The sequence below is a fragment of the Larimichthys crocea genome, chromosome XII (genome assembly GCF_000972845.2).
Source record: "Larimichthys crocea isolate SSNF chromosome XII, L_crocea_2.0, whole genome shotgun sequence".
Lineage (NCBI taxonomy): Eukaryota > Metazoa > Chordata > Actinopteri > Sciaenidae > Larimichthys > Larimichthys crocea.
This window is the reverse complement of record NC_040022.1, coordinates 22920228-22946909: the sequence shown is the minus strand read 5'-3', so window position 1 is coordinate 22946909 and position 26682 is coordinate 22920228. Positions and strand designations below refer to the sequence as shown.

Genomic DNA, 26682 nt, shown 5'->3' with positions numbered 1-26682 from the left:
ACCAATATAAAAACATTAAAGCAACATTCCATGCTGTTTGATCCTGCCTCAGACTAGCTGGCTGAATACATACAGCTCTGTGTGGTGGGAATATAAATGTATCACATCTCAGAAGACCATATTTAACCACCACACCAACTTTACTCTGATATACTGGAGTTATACATATATACCAGTTCATTAGGTACACCAGTACAGTCTGCAGGATCGCAATTCAGTAGCCCTACAATTGAAGTTAAAGGGTTGTTAATTCAACAACTGTCATTTTTGAGGCTGTAGTCAATGGTTATTAGATTTATGAGTGATTACTGAGTCCCCCTCTTGTATGTATTATGAATGGTGCACAAAATACCTCTCATATTCAAACTCTATGTAGGTGACCATGAAAAAGAGGAAGGTGTAGGAAACTGAACTGGCCTATCATTTCCACTGAGGCCTTGAATTCTCTCAACACAGGAACCATTTCAGGGAAGTCACAGAGAAAATTTGGGAGGGATACATCGGGAAATGAGAGAAAATGGCGCAGAACTGGAGATAAAAAATGGCTCCATGGTGCTTAAGGTTGCGCAGTTTGCCAACTTTAGCCATTGCATTGCATCTATTGCATATCTGTTGTATTCTACCTTATACAGATGTTGTCTGTGTAGAAGTTACTATCAGCATGTTTGTAGGGATGGCAATTTTGGTCAGTTGGTTGGTTCTTCATTTTAGTCCCAACTGGAATCTCTCAACTACTGGATAGATTGTCATGGGTTTTTGTACAGACATTCATGGTTTCCTGACGATGTATCCAGTGGCTTTAGTGATCCCCTGACCTTTCCTGACACCCCCCACCGGGTTATCCACACGACTTTAAAACCCACCTGGAGCATTTCAGAGTGTTTTGCCTGTTTGGCTTTCTTACTACTTTCTTACTAGGTTCTGGGAATCCCCTTTTGATATACCGTCTATAAGGTAAATTGATATAGACCTGTGGTTTATGACATGCTAGTGTAAAGCCCCCAGTTCTTTTAGTCATTATAGCTTAAGATGCCCGCACTGATCATGTGTCTTGAGTCAACATTAGTTAATTAAAAGAGTGTTATGTGGACTTGAGGATACAGCTGTGACCACACGCACACACGCACACCCACACACGTATTTCCCTATAGAAGTGACTCAAGCCACTGATCCTACCATAACTATATCGTCCTCAATAGCTACGTTAAGCTTGCAGAACCATGGAAACCTTGTCCAACCGTGCTATTGCGTGTCTTTCTAGGAAATCACAGTGACATCACTTCCCGTTAATCCCCAAAGCCTAGTTGAAAATTTACCCAGGTTTAAAATGTTATACACACCACATGTCATTAAGCTGGCGACGGCTTCAGGAAGATCTCAGGTTTCACACCATGCTCATCCTGCCGCTAAGCTACTGACTGCATTGATAAGAAATGCTGACTGCTCTTTTCCTGTGGAACAATGAGCGAGAAACCTCGCCACAAGCTCACATTGCTTTGAGTCACTTAGCTTATAGAGGGTGTTTGCTTACGGGTGAGTTGTGGAAAATTGTCTCGCAGAAGCAGCAAAGTCCCGTTAATCCTCCAGCACACCCTGTGCAGTGCTCGGCATACGAGGGCTGGGTCTTTCTTTGGAAATTCAATTAAATGGCCACTGATGAGTCAGGCTTAGCCATAGGCCAGAGTCATGTGATCACAGAGGGAGATACTGACGGGCTGATTAAAGCACCCCATCTTTCTTTTAAAGTTTGCAAGCAAGTGTGTGCGTGCTGTCTTCAAACTAACCCCTTGGTACCTGACCTGAGAGATTGTTGGCAGCTGGCACAGCATAGTAGATGAATGTATTGGTGTCAAGCAGTCACACTCTAATGGTCACAAGCCCCTGACTGGGGATCAGGCCCCTTTGCTTTCCGTTGCCATAATGATGCAGTCTCTCTAATCTAAGAATCCTCTGGGATGGAGCTCGAGCTCTGAGCCTGTGATTTAGAGGGCCATAGCCTGTCTTATCTGAACGTTTTTCAAAGCTAAAAAAGAGCAGGCTAGTGAGCCTTAGTACTTTAAAGGGGACTAGTTCTGTCGTTTGGCTTTCAAGATAGTTTCTTCAGGCTGGGAGACACAAGGGACCAACAGAGTCTAACCAAAGTTACTATTTCAAGCATTTCTGTCCTCTGTCGTTGATTCTTATCTACTTGATGTATTCATATTAGCAATTTGAAGCAATAATCTGTTTACTTACTCTATGTTTGGAACTGCCCTACTAAAACTATGAGTCATTTTCCCCCCCACATGTCAGAGATTCATGTTTAGCCAAAGTTTTTATCCAACCCCCCTGTCTGGACAGATTGCAGTAAATTAACTTCTTGTCAGAATGTGGAAATGGCATCTAGCTGCTCCTCAGTAGATAGCAGAACGCTACATACCGAGTATCGTAGAGCATCTGTGTTTACTGAGGATGAAAGATGCAGAAGAGTTGTACATCTCAGGCAGGCGAAGGAGACGCACAAACGCAACCTTGCTTTGTGGAGCCCAAACAGTTAGCAGACGATTTGTGAACACATCCCCCTGAGGAAAAAGGGCTTGACCCTGTGCCGGCTTTGAGAACAGAAAAAGCAACTGTTTCCGTTCGTCTCCTCGCATTCCCTCTCTCATACCCACCCTCCCCACACCACTTCTTCCCTCTCATCCTTTCAAGAGCGAAGTGTCAAAAAACATGGCATCTTACAGAGCTCGCTACAACTCTGAAGAAGAGAAGAGGGGAAAAAAGCTGTACCACCCAGTCGGGCTGATTGAAGGCATCTCAGACGCCTTAGGTGTACGACATTCCTCCTCCTCCTCCCTTCACTGACGCCTTTTATAAACAAGTTTCAAACGCCCCTGATCTAGTTTGACAAACTTTCTCCAAAGAGCATTTGAAGAGAGGATGAGAAAGTGACACCCCCACAATTTCTTTTTTTTTTTTTTGAGCGCCGGCAGAATCAGGTCTCCACTTACTCTTTTGCTTTTCAATCACTGCCACCTCTCTCCCTCTCTCTCTTCCTTTTGCTTTTTCCTCTCTACTCTGACAGGTCTCCTGTGGTCCCCTCAATTGCTCAAGAAATGGTGGTAAATCAAGAAAAAAGACGCAGAAGAAAGAGACAGAATATTTAACCGAGCTTTGTCAGGGATACAGTGTATACATGTAGCTGAAGTGCAGTCATGAGGTGAAGTATTTAGAATTGCATGCATCTTGAATTGTATGCATCATCTAAAGTGACATCTAAACAAAATCTAAGCTCTTTGGGTTTCCATAGATTCCACCATTTCCAAGAATGGATACACATTTTTTCTCTTACGTCCAGTTTCCCGTTGACGTCTGTATTGTATCAATATTTAAACACTCCATACCGTAATTGAATCCTATTTTTATTCAGGCCTTTGATTCAGATCGAGAGATGCTTTAATGTGGTTTGACTGAGTCAAGCAATATTGTGGGAATTTTCAATTTAATTGTTTTGATGACTACAACAAACAAGAGCTAGCCTCGGGATGTTTTTAACCACTGACACGTTCACACACAAGCGCACTTTCAAAGGAAGAACATTGTCACCCTGCTCCAGGGTTGATTAACACACCGGGACAGACAGTGACTAAACATGAGTAGTGACATCAAAGGGAATGGGCAGTCATGTGTCGGTTTAAGGTTCTCTGTGTATTTCCATGAGTTGTGCGTTTGAGCGGAAACATCTTGTGCGTGATGTGTAACATACTAGCTAGAAGGCTAAACTAAAAGCTGAGGGCAAACATTATTTTAACAGAAATTGCAAAAACAATTAAAAAATGACCCCAAAAAATCGGACGGCTGAATAATGACAAAGTGTATTTTAAAGGTTTTCAAATGGATGATTATGAAGACGAAGCTATTGTTTTTTGAGCCAATGGCAGATATGATACAGTTCCTTTAGCAGCCAGGAAAGACAGACAGGCCAGGAAATGGAAGTTGCCTTTTATTCAGCCCCAAACAGATGTGTCTTCTAGCATGTAATGAGCATTACAGCATCTCTCGGCTGCTCTGGCTCTTCTGAGATGACTGTTAGTCACAAACTAATCAATTACTTCATATAATTTTTCTAAAGAATCTGTCATTTGGCATTGCCGTCATGAAAAGGGAACGCCTTTTCCAAGCCATATTTGTGAATAATATTGTCGCGCCAGAGACGTGATAATTATTTTCCAGAAATGACGAATGACTAATAGCTCATTTTGTATAAAAAATAACATAGAAAAATGAAATATGGATTGCAATTTTCTTAGTCAATTACAGCAGGTGATGAATAGGTCATTAGGGTTCTATTTGACTAAGACCGAGAAAGCCTCTAGCTGTAGATCTGTTCCAACACGCACATGACAACGCTGAACTTTTGATCCTCCTGAAAACACTGTGTTCAAATGAAAACAGTCACTCTCTTCATGATCAACTGCTATGTGCAGGCAGAACCACGTGTGCACACACACACACACACACACACACACACACACACAGGCATTCACTTTGTTCTGCTTACTGTAGACTGACTGAAAATTTTATCACAAACATGTGTACACACCAACGTGCACACACAGTTGCGTACATCCCAGCTTCACACTGTTTAGTTTTTTTTGAAGCTCTGCGCATGGATAATGTTTTTAAATGTTAATGTGGTTTATTTCATCATCGGGCTGTACTTTTGCCAGAAGAGACGCACTGTATCTTCCTTCTTCCAGATTTATGTTATCTAAGTTATTCTGTAACACTACATGATGTTACCAAGTGACGACACATCTCAATGTTTAACAGTGTTGCCTAGTAATAAGCAGATGTTTTCGTTCATTTAATATGTGGAAATAAAAACTGATTCGCTAGAGAGCTAAAAAGTGCTTCATAGTTTTACATACATGACATTTGTTTTTTTGTGTGTTTCCAGACTGAGATGAAAATCAAAGTTCTGGAGGCCAAGCACCAGGAGGAGAAACTGAAGATGCAGCAGAGACATGATGCCGATGTTGAGAAAGTAAGACTCAAAACTGAAGTATTGAATACATACTCTGCCAGCGTCAGTTACCTTTGTGGGATCTTACTTCTGGTTTCAGTTTATAGTGTATAAAAATAAATAAATAAAATGTTAATGTAGCTAATTACAGGGTGTCTAATGGCGATGATGATTTCCTGCTGTTAGGAAAGGACAGAACGTTGTTTGTTTATTGTTTACTTTTGTGTATGGAATCAACACTTACAATCATAAATGCATTAGTAAAGCAGTCTTATATCAGCTCAGTTAGCCTACCACAGGTACTGTATGAAGCATAAACAAAGTGAAATAATGCTATATAGTCTTGGCTGTAGTCTTACTGTGTCTTTGCAAACTATTTTCTTGTGGAGTAAGATGTCCAGTCCAGAGTGAACAAAGGAAGGGTGTAGCCTGACTATGGCTGAATCCCATTCTGGACGTCTACTGCTTTTCCTTGGTTGTGATTGGCATGAAATAACTATCATCTCATTTTCAGTCGCTAGATCTCATCAGGAAACCAGGATTTCAAGTGTATAAAATCCCAACTGAGTCAGTACTGGTTGAATATTCACTATATATGTGAAAACTGTTCGCACAGTCCTTCTAGTTTCAGATAATACTGCACAACTACACATAAATAGAGTTTCAAATGACGGGATAATTTCTTCCAGGGCAACTGAACAGGCAGGTCTGTTAACTCGAGTGCTCGTGAAAACTAGTTAACCTGCGTTACGGTGCCCATCATTGACTCTTAATTCTATTTGGTGGCTAATGAAAAGGAAAGGCGCCGAGACTCTCTTCTTGTCGCCCCGTCCCGCAAATAATCAGCTCTTCAAAGCTCTTTGTCAGCTGGTGAAAATAGCGGTAAAGCTGGTTCGTTTCACACTAGGTGCCCATCAGTTATACTGCAGATCAAGCACCTGGGATCTGTCACGTCCTCAGTATGACTTTCCTTTGCTGCCACAGAAGCTTTTAATAAAAACAGAGAAAACACTCCAATTTTCTCTCCACTTTGAGATGCCCATTGCTTCTTTGTGTTTGACAAGAGACAGGATGACAGCTAGCTCTCTCCCTCTCCCTCTCTCTTTAATTACATACAGATTGCGAGTTATGTCCGATTTAATTTCCTCAGAATTTTACCCAGCATTCCCTGTAATGGCTTCAAAGAGGAGTGATTCAGGGGTGTATTCTGACGAGGTTTGATGGAAGGAAGGCAAGCTAGGTTTAGTTTTAATTAGTCTCCTTATGAATAATGTATAGGCTGCTGAAAGGCTACTGGTCATTGTCCCCCTGCTCGAAATGGAGAGGGTAATGAGAGAACAGGCGTGAGTGTTGTATGCTAATGGTTGTGGATCAGTACTGTGTGTAGTTTTAAAATATTTAATAACCTCAGCTAAAGAAGCACACCTTTCTTTGTTCCTTTTCTTAACGTGTGGGATTACAGTCGACTGCAGCGTACACCAGAAAACAGACTGTATTTTGGTTTCTCTGAACATACAGAAAGTATGCTCATGTGTTTGTTTTTTTCTCTCTAGTTCAGTCTCATATTTTTGGTTGAAGTCATGGCCAGCCAGGCTGGATTCCCCCCCTTGCATTAGGACATCTTATAAAAGCCTAAAATGGGCACCCTAAAAGCTGTCATTTCCCACCGTCTACTCTACTCTCCCTGGACCTGACACTGTGTCACGTCCTTACATGGTGGACCCCTAAAAAGACAACAATCTCTCACTGGGGGTGTTGAAATGGAAAAAAAAAATTGGGTGCGCTGCTTAAATGTTCTGTGAACTTTGCTCCAGCTGCCCCATCCTCCTTTCATCTCCCCCATCCCATTCACACGGAGGATGACAGGCCTGGCAACTAAGTGCACTTGGAGAGAACAAAATGCTAGAAAGATAAAAAAAGTCTTATGGGCTTTAGGACAGTTCTTTGGCGGAAAAATAAGCACACTTATGACATTATGACATTTCAGCCAGAAAATCCTATTGCATCATCTGTTGTTGGACTAGTCTGTTTTGTTCTGGCTTGTTAATTTGATGGGTAATACCAATAGCATTATTAATCACGCTTAAGAGGTTTAGATTAACATTTTGAGTAGAATTTGGTACAGTGACTTTAGGACCGTTGACTACAGAGATCATACCAATACAGTACATGAAATCCTACACTATACCATAATTTTACATGAAACTATGTGGGTAGGAAACTTGTGAGCTTGTTTAGCATCTGCCAGAAAATGAGCAGTAGACCTTCATACGAACTGCATAATATGCACTTGATCCGAGACACCTTCTTCTTCCGCATGGACTGTCCTCCTAAACTGGATATCCAACTCTTCATAGCATAATTTATGTAATTACTCACAGATGGCAGCAGCAAGCAGATGCAGTTACCTCATCACACCTCCACACAGGTGGTTCACTCAGATGCCATTTCGCCCAGTTAGCCCATAGTCTCTTTAGGATTAGCTCGGCATGTGGAGGATGAAGTCTTGTCAGGTCAAACGGTAAATTATGTATACATAATGCCACATGTCCCTTTAAATATGTCCCTTTTAAAATCCTTTAACATCATCAGAAAACAACATTAGATTTAGTTGTTGATTGTTGTAATATAGGTCTATTTTTGCCACTTAAATTATAGGTGCCCTGTAGAGTTTTCTTGTAAACAAAGGTGCTTAATGTGTTTTCTTGTAAACAAACGTGCTTAATGTGTTTTCTTCCTAATTTAAACATTTCCAAACGCTATTTTTCCTAAAATAATGAATCCTGCATTGTTTACATTTATGTTTACTTGCTAGCTGGACGTGTTCTTCCCTGCTTTGTCGATGCATCACTGCATTTCTTGGCACGTTACACCCACCTGTTAACCTTGTAAGGCAGCTGGATGAGATGACAAAATTAGATCACACAGTGGTTACACATTAATTCTGCAACCTCTGAGAAACTACCAGCAACTCGGCATCAGCTGGTTTAACGATAGGTGTGTGAGAAGTGACTGCTTGAAAAATGGGTTAGCAACAATGGCAGTTGCTAAATATATATACTATATATGCTGCTAGCATGAGTTATACCAGAACAGGAGAGTATTTTTTCATTAAAAGTAGCGTGAACACACTGAAGGCTTTTCTGGATGGAAAAGATGTCTTTGCTCTGCTTGCAACTGGTTTCTGTGAGTTTGACTGCATTACACGGTTCATTGATCTGACTGGTTGAAGGGCATGATAGATGCTGATGACGTGTCACGCATTCCTGCCTATGGTGGCACATTGTTACAGTGATTTACAGGTGATTGTTTTTGGAAAAGTACAGGCACTTTCAATCAGTACTGTAGACCAGGTGATTGGATGAACCATCTGTCTACCACCATCTATCATGCCCATCAACCAATCAGAATAATGAACCATATAATGTAGTCAAACTCTCACATAAAGCAGTTGTACTTGCAACACAGCATAGGGATTGCTCCACGGGACTAACTCCAAAAGATAATTATAAGAGTGATTGCAGGTTCCAGTGCTGTCTTCTCTTTCGTTTATATTTGGTTCACGATCGGTACATTTTAAATTTAGCCTCAGTCACGAAGGATCTGCATCAAAAATTCTAAACTTTGCATGGAAAACTTTTTCTATTGATAGATTTAGGTTGAAAGCTTCAGTTGTGACTTTATATCAAGAACCATCAAATTATAGCCATATTCTTTGCGGTCAAAAAGCTGAATATTCTCCAGTATGTGTTTTTGAAACCTAGCTTCCCCGTTCCTTCATAGATTCTGGACCGAAAGAATGGTGAGATTGAGGAGATGAAGAGCGTGTATCGGGCCAAGCAAAAGGAATCAGAGGAGATGATCCGTAAGCTGGAGAAGAAAGGTGAGAGGTCACGGGATTGCAGGGTTAACTGGAAGGATGTTTACACGAGTGTCTCTGAACACTCCGAGTAAAAAGCTTGAAAAGATACAACTCCACGAGACAGTGCAGTGGTGTAGAGTGACGTTCTCCAGCTGTGCTGCTCAATCTAAAGTTTAATTGCATAATGAGCCTTTTAATTCTCTTTCGTTCTCTCTACTCTTTCGTCCATCTCTAAAAGCACTTCATGAGGAACATAAACTTGGCAGAGAGAAGCGCTACTGGCCATTTGATAGAAGAAATATCTTTATTGACATTGATTTTACTGACAGTGCATCTATGAGTGTGTGTTTGTGTGTGTGTGTGTGTGTGTGTGTGTTCGTGCATCCATCTGCGTACATACCCCGAGGCAGGGCCTGACTACTCTTTTTGTGTGTGTGTGTGTGTGTGTACACGCTCTCCCACAGTTCAAAGTGTGCTGCGGGAATCCCAGGTCATCTGCGAGAGCAAAGAGAAGCAGATTGCAGAGCTGAAGAAGATGTCGGATCAGAGCGCCGACTCCCTGAAAAACGAGTGGGAGAAGAAGGTATGAGGAAAAAGTTGACTGGCTTGGATATTCTGCAGCCCAGCCCCCTGTAAGCAGCCGTGAGCCAGAGGAAGACCGTTTGATAGCATGAGACTAGCAGACTTCGCTGCGAGCAGGCAGACTCTGCTATACTGCTATAAAAATCGTTATTTCTTTCATGGTCTGCTTAAGTTAGTGTGGGTTTTTTAGTGATGAAAAATGAATGCTCTCTGCCCTGGGTAAATTGTGTTTTCACTCCTGATATCAGAGCTGTTGGAGCTTAATAAGATCCTAATGAGATTTCCACTCATCTCTTCTGGGTCACTTAGCGCCTCATGAGCAATTTTGTGGCACTTTTTTTCCCTCAGATGTGATAATAAAAATAAAAAAAAGTACTTAGCCGTATAAATTATGTTTGTTCCCCTTGAATAAGCAAGACGTTACATGCCTGAAGAAGCAGATTTTCGGAGAAAATAAAGCAAAGTGGTCGTGCAAGTGCAGGGAGAAGGATGTGTGACTGCGTAGTTACTCTGTGCTCTTCCAGCTGCATGCTGCTGTGACAGAGATGGAGCAGGAGAAGTTCGAATTGCAGAAGAAACACACCGAGAACATCCAGGAGCTACTGGAGGACACCAACCTCAGGCTGTCCAAGATGGAGGCTGAGTATAACGCTCGGTCACAAGCAACTGTGAGTACGGGAGCAGCCGTTGGTGTGTTTAGGATTTAAATTTTGATCAAGCTGAAGGGAATTTTAGTTTTGTCAGTACGTTTTGTATTATTTACCGCCAGCATGTGGTGGACTCCAAACAGCATCAAGCTGTAACAGTTTGAGCAGACCTCATGTAACATGATTTAACTCGGTTTGGTACAATCGTGTTTAGTCCATCCGTCTATGATCATCACTTTTAAAGGGAATGTGCACAAGTGCAGCTTTAGACAGAAGGAGATTCATGTTAAACAGCAGCAAGAGATTCAAGTGTTCAGACACTTCATGGGGGCAGATTATATTCTACAGTTGACACCAGACTTTACTGGAACAAACAGGATTCTGTGCGACAAGACTGGTGTTTTTTTATTTTGCATAAAACTCTCAGCTTGTTTAGCTCCATGGAAATAATACATCCATCATACCTCTTAATTATAAAACACTGACCTACGCCGCTCCGTGGCCGAAATGAATGGAGACATCCTGTAACCTCTGGGCGAGAATGTCTCTCTATAAAACACACGTGTACACACCCCTTGCGAAGCAACAGTTTCTTTGATGTTATATGAAAGGACTTTGCTTTTAAGTGGGATCGTGCACATTTCATTAGTCAGGAGTGTCAACACCAGAGGCCAGTCATATGCACTGCTTCATAAATAGTATTGTTATCAGTAGCTGCATTCATGGGATGTCATACATACACACATATTGCTTCTGGCCTTAATCTGTCAGCAGGCCCACATTTAAGAGGCATCAAACACTGGACAGTGCAGGGCCGGTGGTAAGGCCCCTTTTTAATAATTAAGGACAGACAAGGCCCCAGAGAATGAAAAGAGCCCTCTGTCACTGTAAATTAGCTGCTCTCCTGCTGTTAGTTTGAGCTGACCTACACACACACACACACACACACACACACACACTCATGTGCCTTGTGTAGGATGTTCAAAGTGGACTTACCTATGTCAGCTGAGTTATTACAGCAACCTTGTGTCATGGTTTGTGTCTCTAAGCTTAATCCGTTTGAATCAACGTTGTCTTGTGTTCTGTTTTTGTGAACAGGTCTGTCTGCAACCTTGAAGATATTAGTCAGAAGACCTGAGTTTATTCAATATGCAGACATTTTGTACTTGTAGAATATTTAGTTCTCTACCTTTGACCCATATAGCTGGGAGCTTGAGCAGCTTTGAGCATGTGTTTTGTTCAGTAAATGATACTATATCTTTTTCAGGCCACTAATAAAAGTTCAAACCCAGGACACGATGTGAAAAGTTCACATGAAAAGTATGCAAGCCAAGACAAACACCAGATTGATGATTCATGTTTATTCAAACTGGATCTGGTTTAATAACAGTGAAATGAAGAATGTTCATCTGCCCATCTCTACCTGGTTGGATTTCTATTCAACGCAGATCAAAGATCTCACAAGGGGCTTACAGATATGTCAGCTGTTGTTATTTTTGGACGTTATCTATGCACCGGGCAAGAGCAGATAGAGTGACTGAGTAGGTGTTTGAAAATAAAGACAAGCCGGTATCTGCCTAGGTATTGCACCAGCCAAACTCTTCACTGTAGTTCATGCATATCCATATCCAAAGGACTTATAATGGAGATATGATTAATGTTGTCTGCTTCTTAGAGATGAACTAATATCCCTTTCATGCTAGTCGCTAGTATTTTTATTATCTTTTGGTCCTAGAAGTGTGTGCAACATAACTGTGAAATTAGCTCCAGATTTATTTCTCCTTTGTGTTTTTGTGCCTGAACACGAAAAATGACTCGAAGTCAACCGTGTTTTACACAAAGATATAATTTTGGCGAGTAGTGAACAGCCTTACAAAACCATGTCTGCACACCCTCTAATAGTCACAGTTAAACGGGGGTAAACAAACTTGTGTTTGACACCTGTTCCAGTGTGTTCCAAGTCCACAGTCTTCTCTATCTCCCATGCTTATGTCTTCTGTCAAACTGTCTATCCTCCCAACATTAGAGTTTGAAGCACAACATGCATGCATACACACAGCCTCAGGAGATGAGTGATGCAGGCTGTCTTCTAGTTTAATCCTGATACAAAAAAGATCATCCATCACTGTATGACTTTCTTGTTCCAAATTACACCCATCTTCAAAGACTTTATCACTTCTAAATCTCTGACGAGGAAAGAAGCTCATAATGTAGCTTATGTAGTCTGCACTTCACACCTTGTAATTCTCCTTCTAAAACACCTAATTAGAGGACGTAATTTGCTCTTCTGAGTGTGTCCAGGTGTGCCTAGTCCAGCCTCAACACGGAGAGGTGCTTCTTCTCATCTCCTGCCAGAGAGCTAAGTGTCAGCACGCGTCCCAGCACAACACAGGCCTCTTGTTCCCCTTTTTTTCAGCACCCTAACACTGCTAACACAAAGACAAAAAATCTCTCTCACCAGTCTCGACCGGGCGCTGCTCTCGTACTCTTTTCAAACACACCGCTCCCTCCTCTGCCATTCCACCTCCTGTCATCACCAGCTCCTGTCATCGTCTAGATGGACTAGCACGCTCCATCTTTAATCAGCGCGCCGTCATCGCCTTTATCAGCCTGCCCACACTGCATTCCACGCACAAAGATACACATGCACATGCTGGGGGGGACCATATGCAGAGAGGGGATGTTTCTTTTCATCAAATCGGCCCCGGTAGAAGACGTCTGTACTAGCTGGACTTTAATCATTCTCTTTATTAAAAATTAGAATCGCGATTTAGCTTTTGACATTTGCTACTCAAATAACTTAACAATGTGGGCGAAGAGGGAAGTTCATCTTTAACGCATTGCTCAGATTCAGAAGTTAAAAGTCCAACCCCGATTTCAAACAATAAACAGTGCATTAAATTCAGAATAAGTAAATGGTTTGAGTTTGAACAGTAAATATCTTGTCTTTGAACAGTATTTAATTAAATATAGGTCAGAAAAAAATAGAAAATAACTGCGTTGTGTTTTCATTTGTTTTACGTAACTTTTTTGGAGATTTGCATCCTACTGTCCTACGTTTGCGTCACTAGAAGTTTATATCGTATAACTACTGTATTTTTGTAAGTGTGCGCACAAACACATGAGTCTTCCCTAGTACGCCGAGTTTTCTTTAAAGCGAGTTGTGCGACCGGTTTTAATTTTGATGGACTGCATGTGTTAAGTTAAAAAAGAGCATGAGATACAAAGAAAACAGAGACGTGCTGATCAAAACAGACATCAAACATGCTGAGGTTTTCAAACAGAAAAATTTAAGAATCAGGGCAACAAGGTGAAATAGGCGCTGGAGAAACTTTTCAAAGGCACAACAGTTGACTTCAGAAAGTGCTGCTTTTGTAGATTAGATGTACAAAACAGAAATATTTCCATTTGATGAGATCTTTCTCCGTGTAGCATTGAAAGGGCTTCCGCTGGTTTGATCTTTGCTACAGTTTCTATAAAGTTGTTTTTGATGATGTCTTGCAGATGTTTGTATGCAAAACAATCTATTTTATGTGATCATAAGTACAAAATATAAGATGAACAATAATTATTTATAATTTATAAAGTTACAGAATCAAGAATCAAATCAGAGATGAGGCGAGCTACATTGTTAGCCACATTCTTCCATAGTAGGAAACAGATATCTGTGTCTGTCTTCACTGTGGGAGTGTGCGGTCCTCTGACCCCATGACATTTCTCTCAGGCTGGTGCCCTTAGTGGTTCAAGCTGTTTGGTTTAGTGGTTTCTCTGTGTGCTTGCGATTCAGGAGCAAATGGTGCGTGAGCTAGAGCAGCGGGTCAAACAGCAGTCGGTGGAGGTGGAAAAGGGCAACGCGCTGCGTCAGAAGGTGACACAGGAGAAGGCCCAATTGGAAATCAACGTTGCATCCATCAGCGCAGAACTGCAGGAGGCCAACAGACGGTATGAGAAGCGATAAAGGAGGGAGAAATGTTCACTCATCAATATGTGTTCTTTACTGTAAAATATCTGCTTGAGGTCTTAAGGAATCATCAGCTAACTTAACTGTAATTATTTAATTGGTGGCGTTGTTGTTAATGGAACAGGTCAGTGTGTGTGCATTAACCGCTCTGTCATGCTTTGAACCATCCACAGAAATATGACTCTGCAGAAGGAGAAGGAGCAGCAGAGTGAGCAGCACAAGCAAGCTATGCAGAAGCTCCAGGCCAAATACGAGACTGACATGAGCCACTTACATCAAGAACACGCTCTGTCGGCTGCTAAGGTCCGCACTACTACACAGTTCTTCCTACCAGACTGCTAATTTTACTTTTGATTGTTTCGAAATACAAAATCGCACGAAATTTAGCTGCATTTTTCTTTACCAGTTTCCTCTTTGATTCGCTTTTCCAGGCTTCTGAGGTGATAGGGGAATTTGAGAAAAGTGTAGCTCAGCTCAAGCAGCAGCTCATGGAAAGTGAACATCGAAGACACCAAGAAGTTAGGGTATGATTTGGCCGGTGGTAGGAGAATGCATGTTTTCTGTTTGACACTGTACGAGCTTTGAAAGTGCTAAAAGTTACAATAAACTTGTTCTTGCGTGATGTGTCACAGTATCATTTCTGCTTCTTTTCAGGATCAAGGGATAAAGTTACAGCAGGAGAAAGATGAACTGCAGATCAACTGTGAGAAAAAGGTAGTGTGCTCCTTTGGGAAAACTGATCCACCGAGCTCCATAGTTTCTGTCATTACATTAAAACAGTCCTGGACAAAGTTATTACGGTCAAGCAGAGATCAAAGCCTTGGAGTCACGTGTTCCTTTTGGTCCCCCCTTTTTAGATTTTATGTCTGCTCTCGTAAAATCAGAACCGTGATTAACAGGTAGATGTGGGGCCGGACAGAGAAGAAAAAAGAGGATTTATAATTTAGCAGAAGTTGAGAATTAAAAAGAGTTATAAGCAAATCCAACGTGTAGATTCGCTCTGCAAAAGAGGTGAATGTCGTCTTTTGCAGAACGACTCTACAAGTTTAAGGGACATTTTCTTGTCAGTATATCTGGGCCCGCGTTTAATTGCCACTTCACTCAGGTCTTCAAAGGCGTGGAGTAGCCATAAACCATAGAGTGAGGAGACCACTGTTAATGATCTGAGCTGGTCCAGCGCAGTCCAGGCCAGGCTTCTCAGGTGAAAATCAGGTTTTTAAAGACCTGCTGCACCTGGGTCATCTTCAAAGTACCACAGTTATAATATGAGTACCGGTGGCAGGCTGGCATAGACGGGGGCCCCTTTGGCTGATACACCTGCAAGAACTTAGCATGCCTGTGTGCGCTTTATTCAGGGTCAGCCAGAATTTAAATCAAGCCTCTTTAAAAGAAAGTCAGTGGTTTGGTTTTGATCTCTTTTTTCTCAGATCCATTTTTTTAAATTCTGTCCTTGTAATCCAGCGGTGTCCTTTTTAAATTCTTTATTCTTCAAGGTGACAAGAGACAAAAACAATGAAAAAGAGAGTAGACAGTCATTCATTTTCCATTTTGTTTCCCGTGAAAAGATTCCTCTCCTCAGGAGCAGTAAATGAAACACGTGAAGGAGGACAGTCTCTGGACATAAGAAAGGCCCATATGGCTGCCATAGATCCAGAGTGAGAGGCCCTCTGTGCAGACAGATAGGCTCCGATGGTACTTTTGATGGGGTGATGGAGACAAAAGACCAGATGCACACGTTTACAGACAGCAGGGAGTTTTGTTGTGCGACGTTTGATGGTGTCTGCTGTTGCACTCGCTTACCTCTCTCTTTTGTTCTCCCTCAGGTTTTGACAATCCAGAGTGAGGCAGACAAAGAGAGAGCAGAGGCCAAGAGGAAGATAGCCAAACTAGAAGATGCACTCAGGTACAACGAGAAAGGACCCAACCAAAAGTGTTATTTGTTGTTGCGGTATTACATTTGAGTATCACAGTGAAAGTTTTTTTGTCAGTGTTACATCTGAGTCAGCGAAATGTTTTATTTAGCACTGATTACAGAGTAAGTGTCCAAAAATGCTGTAATTGAGAAGCTGTATTCATCATAGCAAGACTGCTATTATTTTAGTGTGGGTAAGCCTTTCTTCCACATAGGGAAGATGCAGCAAACAGCTGACCACTTTTTGGATGTACAACCCAACGCTACAGTTCATATAGCCCGCGTCTGAATACCGATAGCTTCACCCGTACACATTTTACGTCTGTTTTATCAGCTATGTTAGCATTTACACAATAGCCACATTAGTGAGCTCTAAATTCCGCGCGACTGTGTGTGGTCCTCGTCCTTCCCTCTTGGCCGAGTGTTTGACATAATGGTCTAAAGCACGCCATCAGCATGTCAACCAGTGTGTGTGTAAATGTGCATGTGTGTTTTGCAGATGTGTGGAGTTGAAATGTGAGTTAAAATGCGTGCTGGAGTTATGAACCCTACATATAGAAAAGAAAATGGAATATGTGTGTGTGTATATTGACACATATGCCGCTTTATTACAGTTTGTACTGAAATTGCCCCCTTTGCTCATGAAAAATCCAACATATGTAACGCCAGTGGATCATATATTTTAGAATTATTGGTATCACACATTTGAGCCTTGACTTTGTGTCTTCAAACTTTATTAGAGAGTTGTTTATGTCTACAGACTCGAGTCTTTGATCATAAGAACAGTGTGTATGAATTCTGATTTAAGGTGGAGTTTGGCTTTAACAAGCCAACCCTTGCACACTCTCTTTGATCTCAACTGTGAGTTGTACAGTTAGAGTTGAGAGCCTGGAAACTGTGATGAGAAGTCGTACAGATCAGAGCTTCATGTGTAACAGGCGTTCGTGTTGTCTTGAAGAAAAATAGCGAACTTAATCCTACTGTATAAATCAAACAGTTTGTGAGGGAAACGTCATCTGACTGTAGATGTAAAGGCACATCAAACACATCAAACATCTTCTAACAAACACAGTTATTTGTTTGGTGTCCCGTGACTGTCTGTCCTTGTTTGGAACTGTTTGGAGATGTTTGGCCAGATTTTAGATTTTCAATCTGTGTTTGAACGCGTGTCGTTATTGAATTATACAGTTATACAAATAAGCAACTGCCAACATTAGACTATTACATGTTGTTGGAGAATTCATGATTGGTGTGCTATGGGCACAATTCAAAACCTGCTGTAGAAATGTTTTCAAATTTATAGTGATCTTCCGTATTTAAATAAGTTAAAGCTGCACTAATTAATATTTTCGTGTGAGCACTTGATCATGTGTAACATAAAAGGGAACCACTCTTAGTGATGAACCCTCAGACTATTATCACCCAACACTACGGTTGCCTTCAGCTCTTTTTTAGCACCTTTTAGCACTTTGTTTTGGTTTTGTGGCCCGTTCACTGTCATCAGTTCTCTCTGCAGACAGCTATTTTGACCCACCATACACTGCCTATCCGCCACCAAACGACAGTCCGACAAAGTTAGTGACTAGCTAGTGTTTATCAGTTCAAGAGCCAGATACTTCCCTCAGGAGCTGGTGGAGAACAAAAACTGAGACAAAACAAGACTAGATATTGGGCTTTCAGGTGGCCAGAAACGTAACTCAAACTGAATTATAATATTGATTTTTGTGTCTTCTTGATGTTTAAATAGTCTAATGTTTGCTAGCACTTTTACCATAGGACCTTTATAAGGTGATAATATGTCAATGCTGTGTTTACAGTGTATCACACAGGCCTTAGAAAATTAATCCATTTATAGCTCCTTTTCCTTCTTTCTGTCTTTGTGTTATTAATTATACCTGTACTACAAAAAATCTGGCCTGAAAAGGGCCTATTGTATGCCAGCAGATTTAGCAGCTCGAACTTTTGAACCCATCCTTTGCACTTTAGATAATTATTAACATTTACTGCCCTAAAGGTAGGGAGCCACTTCCAGCTCTGTCACACCCTTCCCCTGAACTAAACACTCTGCTGACATCCTAGACTTCACCAGACTCCAGCCAATCAGCCAACCAAACCAGTCAGCCAGTCAGTACATTCCAATGGGTAATTAATCCCATACTGGACCACATTACTTAGTCACAAGCAGATTACAGTTTCCCTGGCGAAACTAGAATACGTTCTGCACAATTAAACACAACGCCCATTCAACAACCTCAGCTTCAGTTCCAGCTGTACACAGCCAAGGCCAGTCTCAGTGCCATCACCCCCCCTTGAGAGGTTTTCAACTGTTTGTCACAATATAATAGCGGCCCAGAGGCAGTGGATTAGGAAGAATGGGTTGAGCGTGGCAGTATTTGCTTTTTTTCTCGGTCCCCATCAATGGCCCTCAGACACTTTGTGTTTTAGCCAAACACTTTTTTAAAACGGCCTCTAAAACAAGGATGAATCTTTATCGTGAATCAGAAACTGTCTTAACCTGTAAGACGTGTTTATTATCACAGTTCCATTGTGTTTCTGCCTTTGAAACGACATGAAAGGAGATTTTGTAGTTTCCTGGTGTTTAGTATTCAGCGTAAAGATCGCAGAGGGACATTGATGGCTGTGCCTGCTCATTGTTTGTGCTTGTCATTGTCAGCCCAGCAAGAGAGGACAGGCTTAAACGCAGCAGACAGATCCACTTGCGCATAAATTATCCTTGTTGTTAGTATCAGTAACGAGCCAGTCATTCCCTCGTTTAGTGTTAAACACTGAGAAAAGGCAAGTGGCCCATCGGGCTCTTAGCTAATTAAGTACTCAAGCTCCACACATACACACACACACACACACACACACACACTCACACTCACTCATACGCTTAGCAGCCTGATGACTGTTACCTGCCTTCTGTCGTGGCAACACTGACAGCCTTTAAAGGCGATCCAGGATAACTTCAAAGTCAAAGCGAGATTGCACTCAGGGGTGTGAGTGTGTGAAGATGGGAGGACGGATGATGAAATTAAACAACTTCTCAACATACCTTCCATGTGCCAGACACTGTGTGTTATGATGTGTCTGTTTGATGACCCACACATCATAGATCTATTGACAACAATTTCTATGTTCTAATATTTTTATTTCTTCGCCATGTAAGTAGGACAACAACCGGTGATGGATGTGTTGACAGTCCTGATTATCAGTGTTTGCATGTTGCATATATAGCTGATGTCTTTCCACGCTTTTACACCCACGCTTTCTTTCCAGTACAAAAAGAAAAATCCCCCTGTCCTGCCATGCAAATAAGCATTGCAGTGTCAATTTGAGTTTCAGGTCTGTGTTACTATAGCAACAACAACAGAAAGCACTACAAAGCTGTGCAGAGAACAAGTTTCTCTCCTTTTCTTTCATCCCAACGTGCCTCAGATCATTACAGGGCATTAGCATAGAGATGGAGAGATGCACCACAGAGGGGGGGAAAAAGGAGAGAGAGGGAGCTCATCTGGGAAACAGCTTGCCTGCTTTTGCAACAGTGACCTCCAAATCACAATTTAAGCATCAGAAAATCACCTGAATGTTTGAAGAAGGGGGAAAAAAGGAAAACAGCTGGTCTATTTCTAGATTGCGATGTTTCTCTCCCCATGAAGAAATATATTATATTATATTATAAATGATGTTTTTTTTTTCCCTCCATGCTCTTCCTCCCATACCATTCTAATACTCCTTCCTGCCGCTTGGCACCCAACTGGCTTTATCAAAACCACATGCCTGCCTGCTGAGGTTGTGGTGCAAGGGGTTGTCGCGGCTCTGACTGTGTCTCAGCGGTAACTTCTGCTCAGTTTGATCGTTTACAGTTTGGAGTGGCAGAGACAGCTCCTACTTTAGGCAGCTGGAGGGAAAGTGTGCGCCTGTCCAAACCTTTGCACACACTCACGCTGTCACGGATAGGACGTGTAGGATTTACTTTTTTCCTCAGTTCAATATAAAGTTTTGACTATAGTTTCAAATCACAACACACCACCAAGCTCTTTCAGTGTGTACACGTGTATCTCGGTATGTGTGTCATTATTTGTCTCTCTAAGTTTGTGTATGTGTGCCCACATGCTTGCGTGAGATAGAGCCCCTCTACTCTTAAAGGTGTCGGATGCATCCATATGTTCTTTCATGTTATTCTGTGTGTGTGTGCACATGCATACCCTGCATACATCTCTGTGTGTCTTTTGAAGTAGTCTTATCTTTCTCAGCATTCCTCTCTCATGACAGGAGGGATGGAGGGAGGCAGGGGTGGTGGTGGTGGTTGTAGTCCGGAGAGGGACCACAGGCAGCCAAGCAGAAGCCTAGTTAGTGTTGAGGTGCTGGAGCAGGTGGAGGTATGGATCCTGAATATTGAAAGGCTGCACCAGGGCTCGATATTTTCTCCCATGGTAACTGCATTGAAAGTGGAGGATAGAGATGGGTTAAGCGCCTGTTCGATACCGCAGACCTGACTAAAGGAAAATTATAAAGAGGTCTTTAACCGGGTCCTATAGCCAAGGATCTCTGAGTTAGAGGACAATCACATCGTTGGATACTCTATTATAATCTACTGAACACTGATTTGCAGGCAGAAATGTAACAAGGAACTGAAACACCAACAAGAAAAGCTTTTTGTTTTAGTGTCATGGCTAATATGGGTGCTAAGCTTGCCATCTGGTATCAGGAATGCCTAATGGAGCAAGTATAAGCAATGATTCTTTCTGTCTTTTTGAATACTGAATCAAATGGATAGATAATGAGGCAGATAATAAGTTTCTACTCTGGAAAAAATAATAGTCAAGCAGGCATTTAGCGACAGTTTGTCATATCTGATCATTGCAGTATCCCCTGATTGATATCATGACATTTTCATGCTGTAATGATGTGAAATGTCTCGCCTTGCCTACATGATTATCACACATAACCTTATTTGACATTTTTATATTAAGCTAACTCACTTACAAATGTGCACTGACGGTATGAATTATTACCAAAGCAGGCACAAGCTAATTCATGCATTGAAACAACTCAATCTCATCGTCTTTGGGGCTTTGGTTGTTTCCGTCTTTTCCATTGTATAATATTTTGGATATGTAAATACAGTATGTTTACATTAGGGACCCATGCCGAGTTGATTTAGCATATTATGCTGTAGTCTGCATAATTCATGACACCAAATAGGATCTAAATACACAACGAAGGCAAGAAAATCCCAGTTCGAAATCATGTCATGAGTAAAATCACTCCTCTCCTCTCCTCTTCTCTTTTCTTCTAAACATTTTTTATAATAACGTCATACCATCTGGTGCGTTGTGCTTTTGTGTGCTTCAGGCACAGTTTGAGCTGCCTTACTTCAACATATCTGAACTGTACCAAAGCAGAAAGGAGTTGTATAGAAATATTTAATAAATCTGAACTTCATAGCCATTTTGAAGCATGAGACAGACATCTAGTATGTCTTTTTGTTCTGTCCCACCCACATGTTTGTACTCCTACATAGTGGTATCAGTCTTGGCTGCACCAGATTCCTCTTCATCCTCTTTCTCTCTCCTTTGGGTGTTCAGTTGGCTTTGACACACTAGTTATCATGAGGGACGTTACTGGTTTTATCCCCAGTGATGGGAGTGCACAAGCTTCAGAGGAATTTGTACAGATGAATTGAAATGTCATCTATCATAGCAAGGCACTAAGCCCTTTCCCTTCTGCAGAGTCCAGGGATCTGCTGCTAACATTATGCTTGCCCTTTCTTTGAATTTAATATATGTAGGCCTAATGATTATTCATTATCGCTTAATCTTTTAGTTCCTCAAAGGTTTACAGTTTACTGTCAATGAAGATGAAGAAAACCAGGAAGTACTGACATTTGGAACAACTACAGAGGCGATAGCCAGTGATTTTGTTTTGTTTATTTGGCATTTTGACAGGGCACAATATTAACACCAGTCACGAGCCAAATGCTGGTGAAATATGCAAGTGGCTGATATATTTGCTTCACTCACCAGCCAGAAAACTGGTAATCTTGTGAGTGGCTTGTAATAACTGTGTAACAACTGTGTAACAACTGTGGGGGTCTTAAGCAGCTCCTTCAGCAACAGACAGCTACTCCCACCATGTAAGAAGGAGCGCAACCACAGGTCCTTCATTCCAACAGCTGTCAGACTCTTTAACAATCTCCTTTTCTTATATATTTTCTTATTTATGAGTATTTCTTTTTTATCCACCTTGTGTATCCAAGCTGCTGGTGACAAGTGAATTTCCACAGTGTGGGATCATTAAAGTCTAACTTATCTCAAAATTTGAACATTCACGAGACATCTGGACCATTTGATTATCAAAATAGTTAGCTGATGGTCAGCTTTAAATCCATGGGGCTGTTGTCAGTCGTGGAAAAAGCAGCACAAACTACAGGGAGGTTTAAATCTTAGTTTTCAAGCGTAACACACTTAGTTTAAGTGAGGCTGGTTGCAACACTAGTAACTCTTCCCCTATCACCCGGATTACTGGTGTGCACTATGGGAGACGGATAATGATAACGAGAGCTTCATCCTTTCTACGTATGTGGCCATTTTGTTTCATATCTGGATGTCAAATGTTGTTTGTAAACATGCCACATTGGTAAAAGGCAGTTTTAAAGCCATCAAGCTCAACCATTCTCTGTTTTCCACTCTCCCTTTTTAACTCTTTCTCTCTCTCCGTCTTTAATGTTGTCTTGCCCTTGTGCTGCCTCTCTTTTGTGTTCACTTATTTGTGGTCTGTCTCATATTCTGTGTCTGTTTCTGTCTTCTTTTCTCTTTTTTTTCTCCCTTTCTCTTTCTCTGGGGATGCGGATGAAAACCAAGCCTGTTTTATTTTTTCTTCAGAGGGCGCTGAATATTTCAGTTTTGCATTTTCTCTCTCTCTTTTTTGTGCTCCCTCTTTTTTTTTTTTTCCCAGGCCCCTTTGATGTGTCTGTGGATTCGTTATCATTCCGTTTGGATGAGCTCACAGACGCAGATGCGCGGGCACTCACTTGCACTTGCGTGTGCACACACACACACACACACACACACACACACACACGCACTCACACACACACATACACACACTCTCACTCTCTGTCTTTTTATACTAGAGACCAGAGGCATCCACATGCAAGTGTGCGTTCAAGTCTGTTTGTCAGTCTTTTCCATGCGCTGCTCCACCCACATCGCAGCCCATACAATTCTTAAATACTCTTCTCAGATGAAAAGAATATTTGCATAAGCAATTACAGTAGGTTCAGTGTGCATTAACTTGTGTACTCTTGTATTAACTGTACGTGTATGTAAAACGTTTATACACAGTCGGTTCCTTGTGTCTGTATATCCATCCATGTGGCGCGCACACAAGGCGGCACGTGGCATTGTGTGGTCAGGGCAGTTCGGAAAACGCCGGCATCCCTGCACCCCTCCTGTCTGCCAGGCGGCTGGATGGCGGAAGCTCTTTCACCCTTTCTAGCACAAACACTCCTCTCTGCTTGCCTCCCTCTCTTCCTCCCCTTTAAACAGCCGTTTAGGATTGAGGGATGAGAGGACTTCCTCTTTAGAGAAGGCACATCTTTAATTTGAGCCTCCTCTCCTTCCACTTTTCTGACCAGAGATCCATTTAAAGCCAACGGGCCGCCCTGGTGCTGGCACCCCTCTCCTTCCTTACCCTCTGTGTTTCTCCCTGCCAGGCCTCCCTGATTCTTTTTTTCTCTGTCCTCTCATCTCACCCTCATTGCTCTGTTATTGATGGTGACACGCTGTCTACCGCTCTAGTGACCACACACACAGAGAAGCACACACACACACACACACAGTTATTCTCCAAGGAATCACTGAAGCTGCCATGTGTTCACCTGCTCTCCACAGCTTTAGAGCATAATATGTTTCAGTCTGTCACACACTTGAAGTTAGCTGCATTGAGTTTTTTTTAGGTGTATCCTCAGAGGTATAGGCTCAGCAGCCAGCTCCGACTTAGTCATAGTGCATTCCTTGAGTAGAGTTGTCAGTCACACGCAGAGTTTGGGACTGTGGCTCATGAACAAAGGCGTATATACACACACGTGCACACACATACAATCGAGACACACACCCAATTCATTTCTGCTCTGCCTTGGAAGTTTAAAAAACTTGCTATTTCTGTGACATCCTCCTCTTTTCCATCTTCCTCTCTCTTTTCCTCTGTCTTTCTTTTTTCCATCTTCCGTCTCTCCACATATCCTTTGTGTCTGTCTGAGCCCGGAAGGCAGTCATGCAGCTAGACTGATTAATAATTACAGAGTACACAAAATTGGGAGAGAAAAAAAAAACAATTTCTTTGTCGTTTGATGTCCGACATGAGAGAGACCAAAATTACAAAGAGACAAAAAACTATAAAGAGGAGAGAAAGCTTGCACATTCCTTTTTCAATCCTCTGCTTCTGTTCTTTGCCTTTTTAATGCCTTCTTTACATTTTGCTGTTTTTATCTCCTCTGTCTTTCTCTGCTTCATTTTTTTTCTTTATTGTTCTATCTTTATAAACCCTTTGAGTTGCTGCCTTGGTTATGGGAAATGATTGCTAACTTTGTGAATGTGTGTGTTCTGTATTCTTTCTGAATCACAACACAAACACTTGACAGTCTTGTGTGGAGCGACTTACTCCTCCCCCACCATCCGTTGTGTGCCTGTTGTAATTTTGTAATATTTGTACTTCTAATTGGTGTAAAGTCTCACCCACTGGCCAAAAATTCATTCTTCCTCCTGCTTGTCTGTCCACGGGGAATAATTATTTATACAATGTTAGGTAATTTACAAGGAGAAAAGGAATTGAAGCAACACAGAGACACTGAACTGTACACACTGTGAAAAAAACATGCACAGCAAGTCACATTCTCTCCCCAACATTGTCATCTTTGTGCATTAATGAAGAAAAGTCTTGGAAGGTTTCAGGAGCCGCTGTAGTGAACTAAAGATTCATGGTTGTGTCTTTGCTTCACTTTGTGTGCAAGAAATGCCAGTTCACTCACCATTTTCAGCGAGGTTCACCTCACATTATTACCACTTAACGCTCATTAATAGCAGGGACAGGAGTGCAAAAAGTTCATCTTACTTTAAGGAATTTTCGTTCATTTTTGTGATTCAGAGCTGTTTAAAACAGCCTGTTTTTTTTTTATTTGTACTCAGAAACATGCATATTTTATCTAACTACTCCAGCTTCATAAAGTTATCCTCAGTGTAGCTCCCAGTGAGGCATTTTTAATAATCTTTAAGTATTTATCATAAGACATTCAATTTATTTGACTTGAATTGTGGCTGGATGCAAGTCTGTGCTCTTGGAGAAAACATGCAAATATTTATCAAATCATTCTAAGTTAGGAGAAACTATGGTGCCCATGAAACGCATGACAAACACACCCTATCTAGAGACAGTGCTTAGTTGGTGTATTTTGGGCTGCTGCAGAAACTGGGGTTCGACTATTCACAGTATAAAGAATTAACTTTGTAAGCACGACGTCACTCACGGTGTTGTGAAGCTCAGAGTGTGGTGGCTCTGGCCGCCTGCCATCTTGCCAGTCCTGCCTCCTCCACCTCCTGCCTAATCTAAAAATCGTCAAAGACACAATTCATTGGTGGACCTGAGGCAGGCTGAATGACGCCTGGGTGCTTAAACAAACCGCCCGTTACAGCCAATCAAAGTGGCCACACTGTTAATTAGGCATGACTTTAAGCTTTCATGTAATTTAAACAGGTAATTTGTACCAGGCTATAAACATGTTTATTTCTGCTGTGAAGCTGGGCATCTTAATATGGGGACCTATGGCCAACGACTTGTTCTGTAGCCAGCATTGAGTGGCCATTCGAGGAACTGCAGTTTTTGGCACTTCCATTTCGGCTTCACTTAACAGCCATGGTTGTTGCCACTTGGGTTCAACATGGTACTCACGGCATCCGTAGATATAAATAGCTAATTACAAGATAACAAAGATATAAATCCCCTCACATCACCTTGCTTAGTGTAGTGTAAAGGAGAAACAACACTGTGAAAGGCCCTGTGTAGAGTCAGTATTTAGTTTGTCTACTCTGGGCTACTGTAGAAACACAGTGTTTCAACATGGCGAACTCTATGGAAGAGGACCTGCTCCCACTGTAGATATAAAAGTCTAATTTTTAAGAAACAAAAATATTTTTATTTTCAGGTGAGTAAAAATGCATAAAAACATAGTTATGAATATTATATTCCATGTCTGGCCCCCAATCTTCTACACTGGACCTTTTAAGGCATATAATATTTCTGCATCGTTTTATAAAGGAGACAATCTCAGTGATGTACTGTAAACATTTTTTATCAGTAATATAATCCAGATTTTTGATCATATTTCGGTAACACGTTCTCCTCAATAAAGATCATGCATTAGATTTAGGAACCCGCCAACTTCTAACATTCCAAATCCAATATGACTCTCATATGACGAACACTTGGAGTTAATAACATCTGTCAGATGTGAGCGCGTGTTGACATGATTGTTTAAGTCTGTGTCCAAGTCAAAAACAAATCATGTGTATCATTGTACGTGGCTGACTGCAGACTTTGCTCATCAGTTATGAATATAAAAGGGGTATCATAGTATTTTTATAATCCATGATCTGATTTGACATTTATTTGTACTTATTAGTGCCGGATACGTGACCACTCTCTGAACGTTGA

General features: G+C 41.5%; 1 protein-coding gene across 6 annotated transcripts in view; it reads left to right on the top strand.

Annotated features, from left to right (window-relative positions):
- The window catches only part of cep112 (centrosomal protein 112), a 95708-nt gene that overhangs the window by 15226 nt on the left and 53800 nt on the right, over positions 1 to 26682 (top strand). For 4 of the 6 annotated variants that reach the window (XM_027285040.1, XM_019277285.2, XM_027285044.1 and 1 more), the window contains 9 exons: positions 4940 to 5026; positions 8789 to 8888; positions 9332 to 9450; positions 9974 to 10117; positions 13884 to 14038; positions 14231 to 14360; positions 14489 to 14581; positions 14712 to 14771; positions 15881 to 15960. In XM_027285040.1, the coding sequence (XP_027140841.1) occupies positions 4940 to 5026; positions 8789 to 8888; positions 9332 to 9450; positions 9974 to 10117; positions 13884 to 14038; positions 14231 to 14360; positions 14489 to 14581; positions 14712 to 14771; positions 15881 to 15960 (968 nt within the window). Of the gene's footprint in view, positions 1 to 3064; positions 3102 to 4939; positions 5027 to 8788; positions 8889 to 9331; positions 9451 to 9973; positions 10118 to 13883; positions 14039 to 14230; positions 14361 to 14488; positions 14582 to 14711; positions 14772 to 15880; positions 15961 to 26682 lie in introns of all 6 variants that reach the window. The other 2 variants (XM_027285043.1, XM_027285042.1) reach the window with 1 other exon arrangement.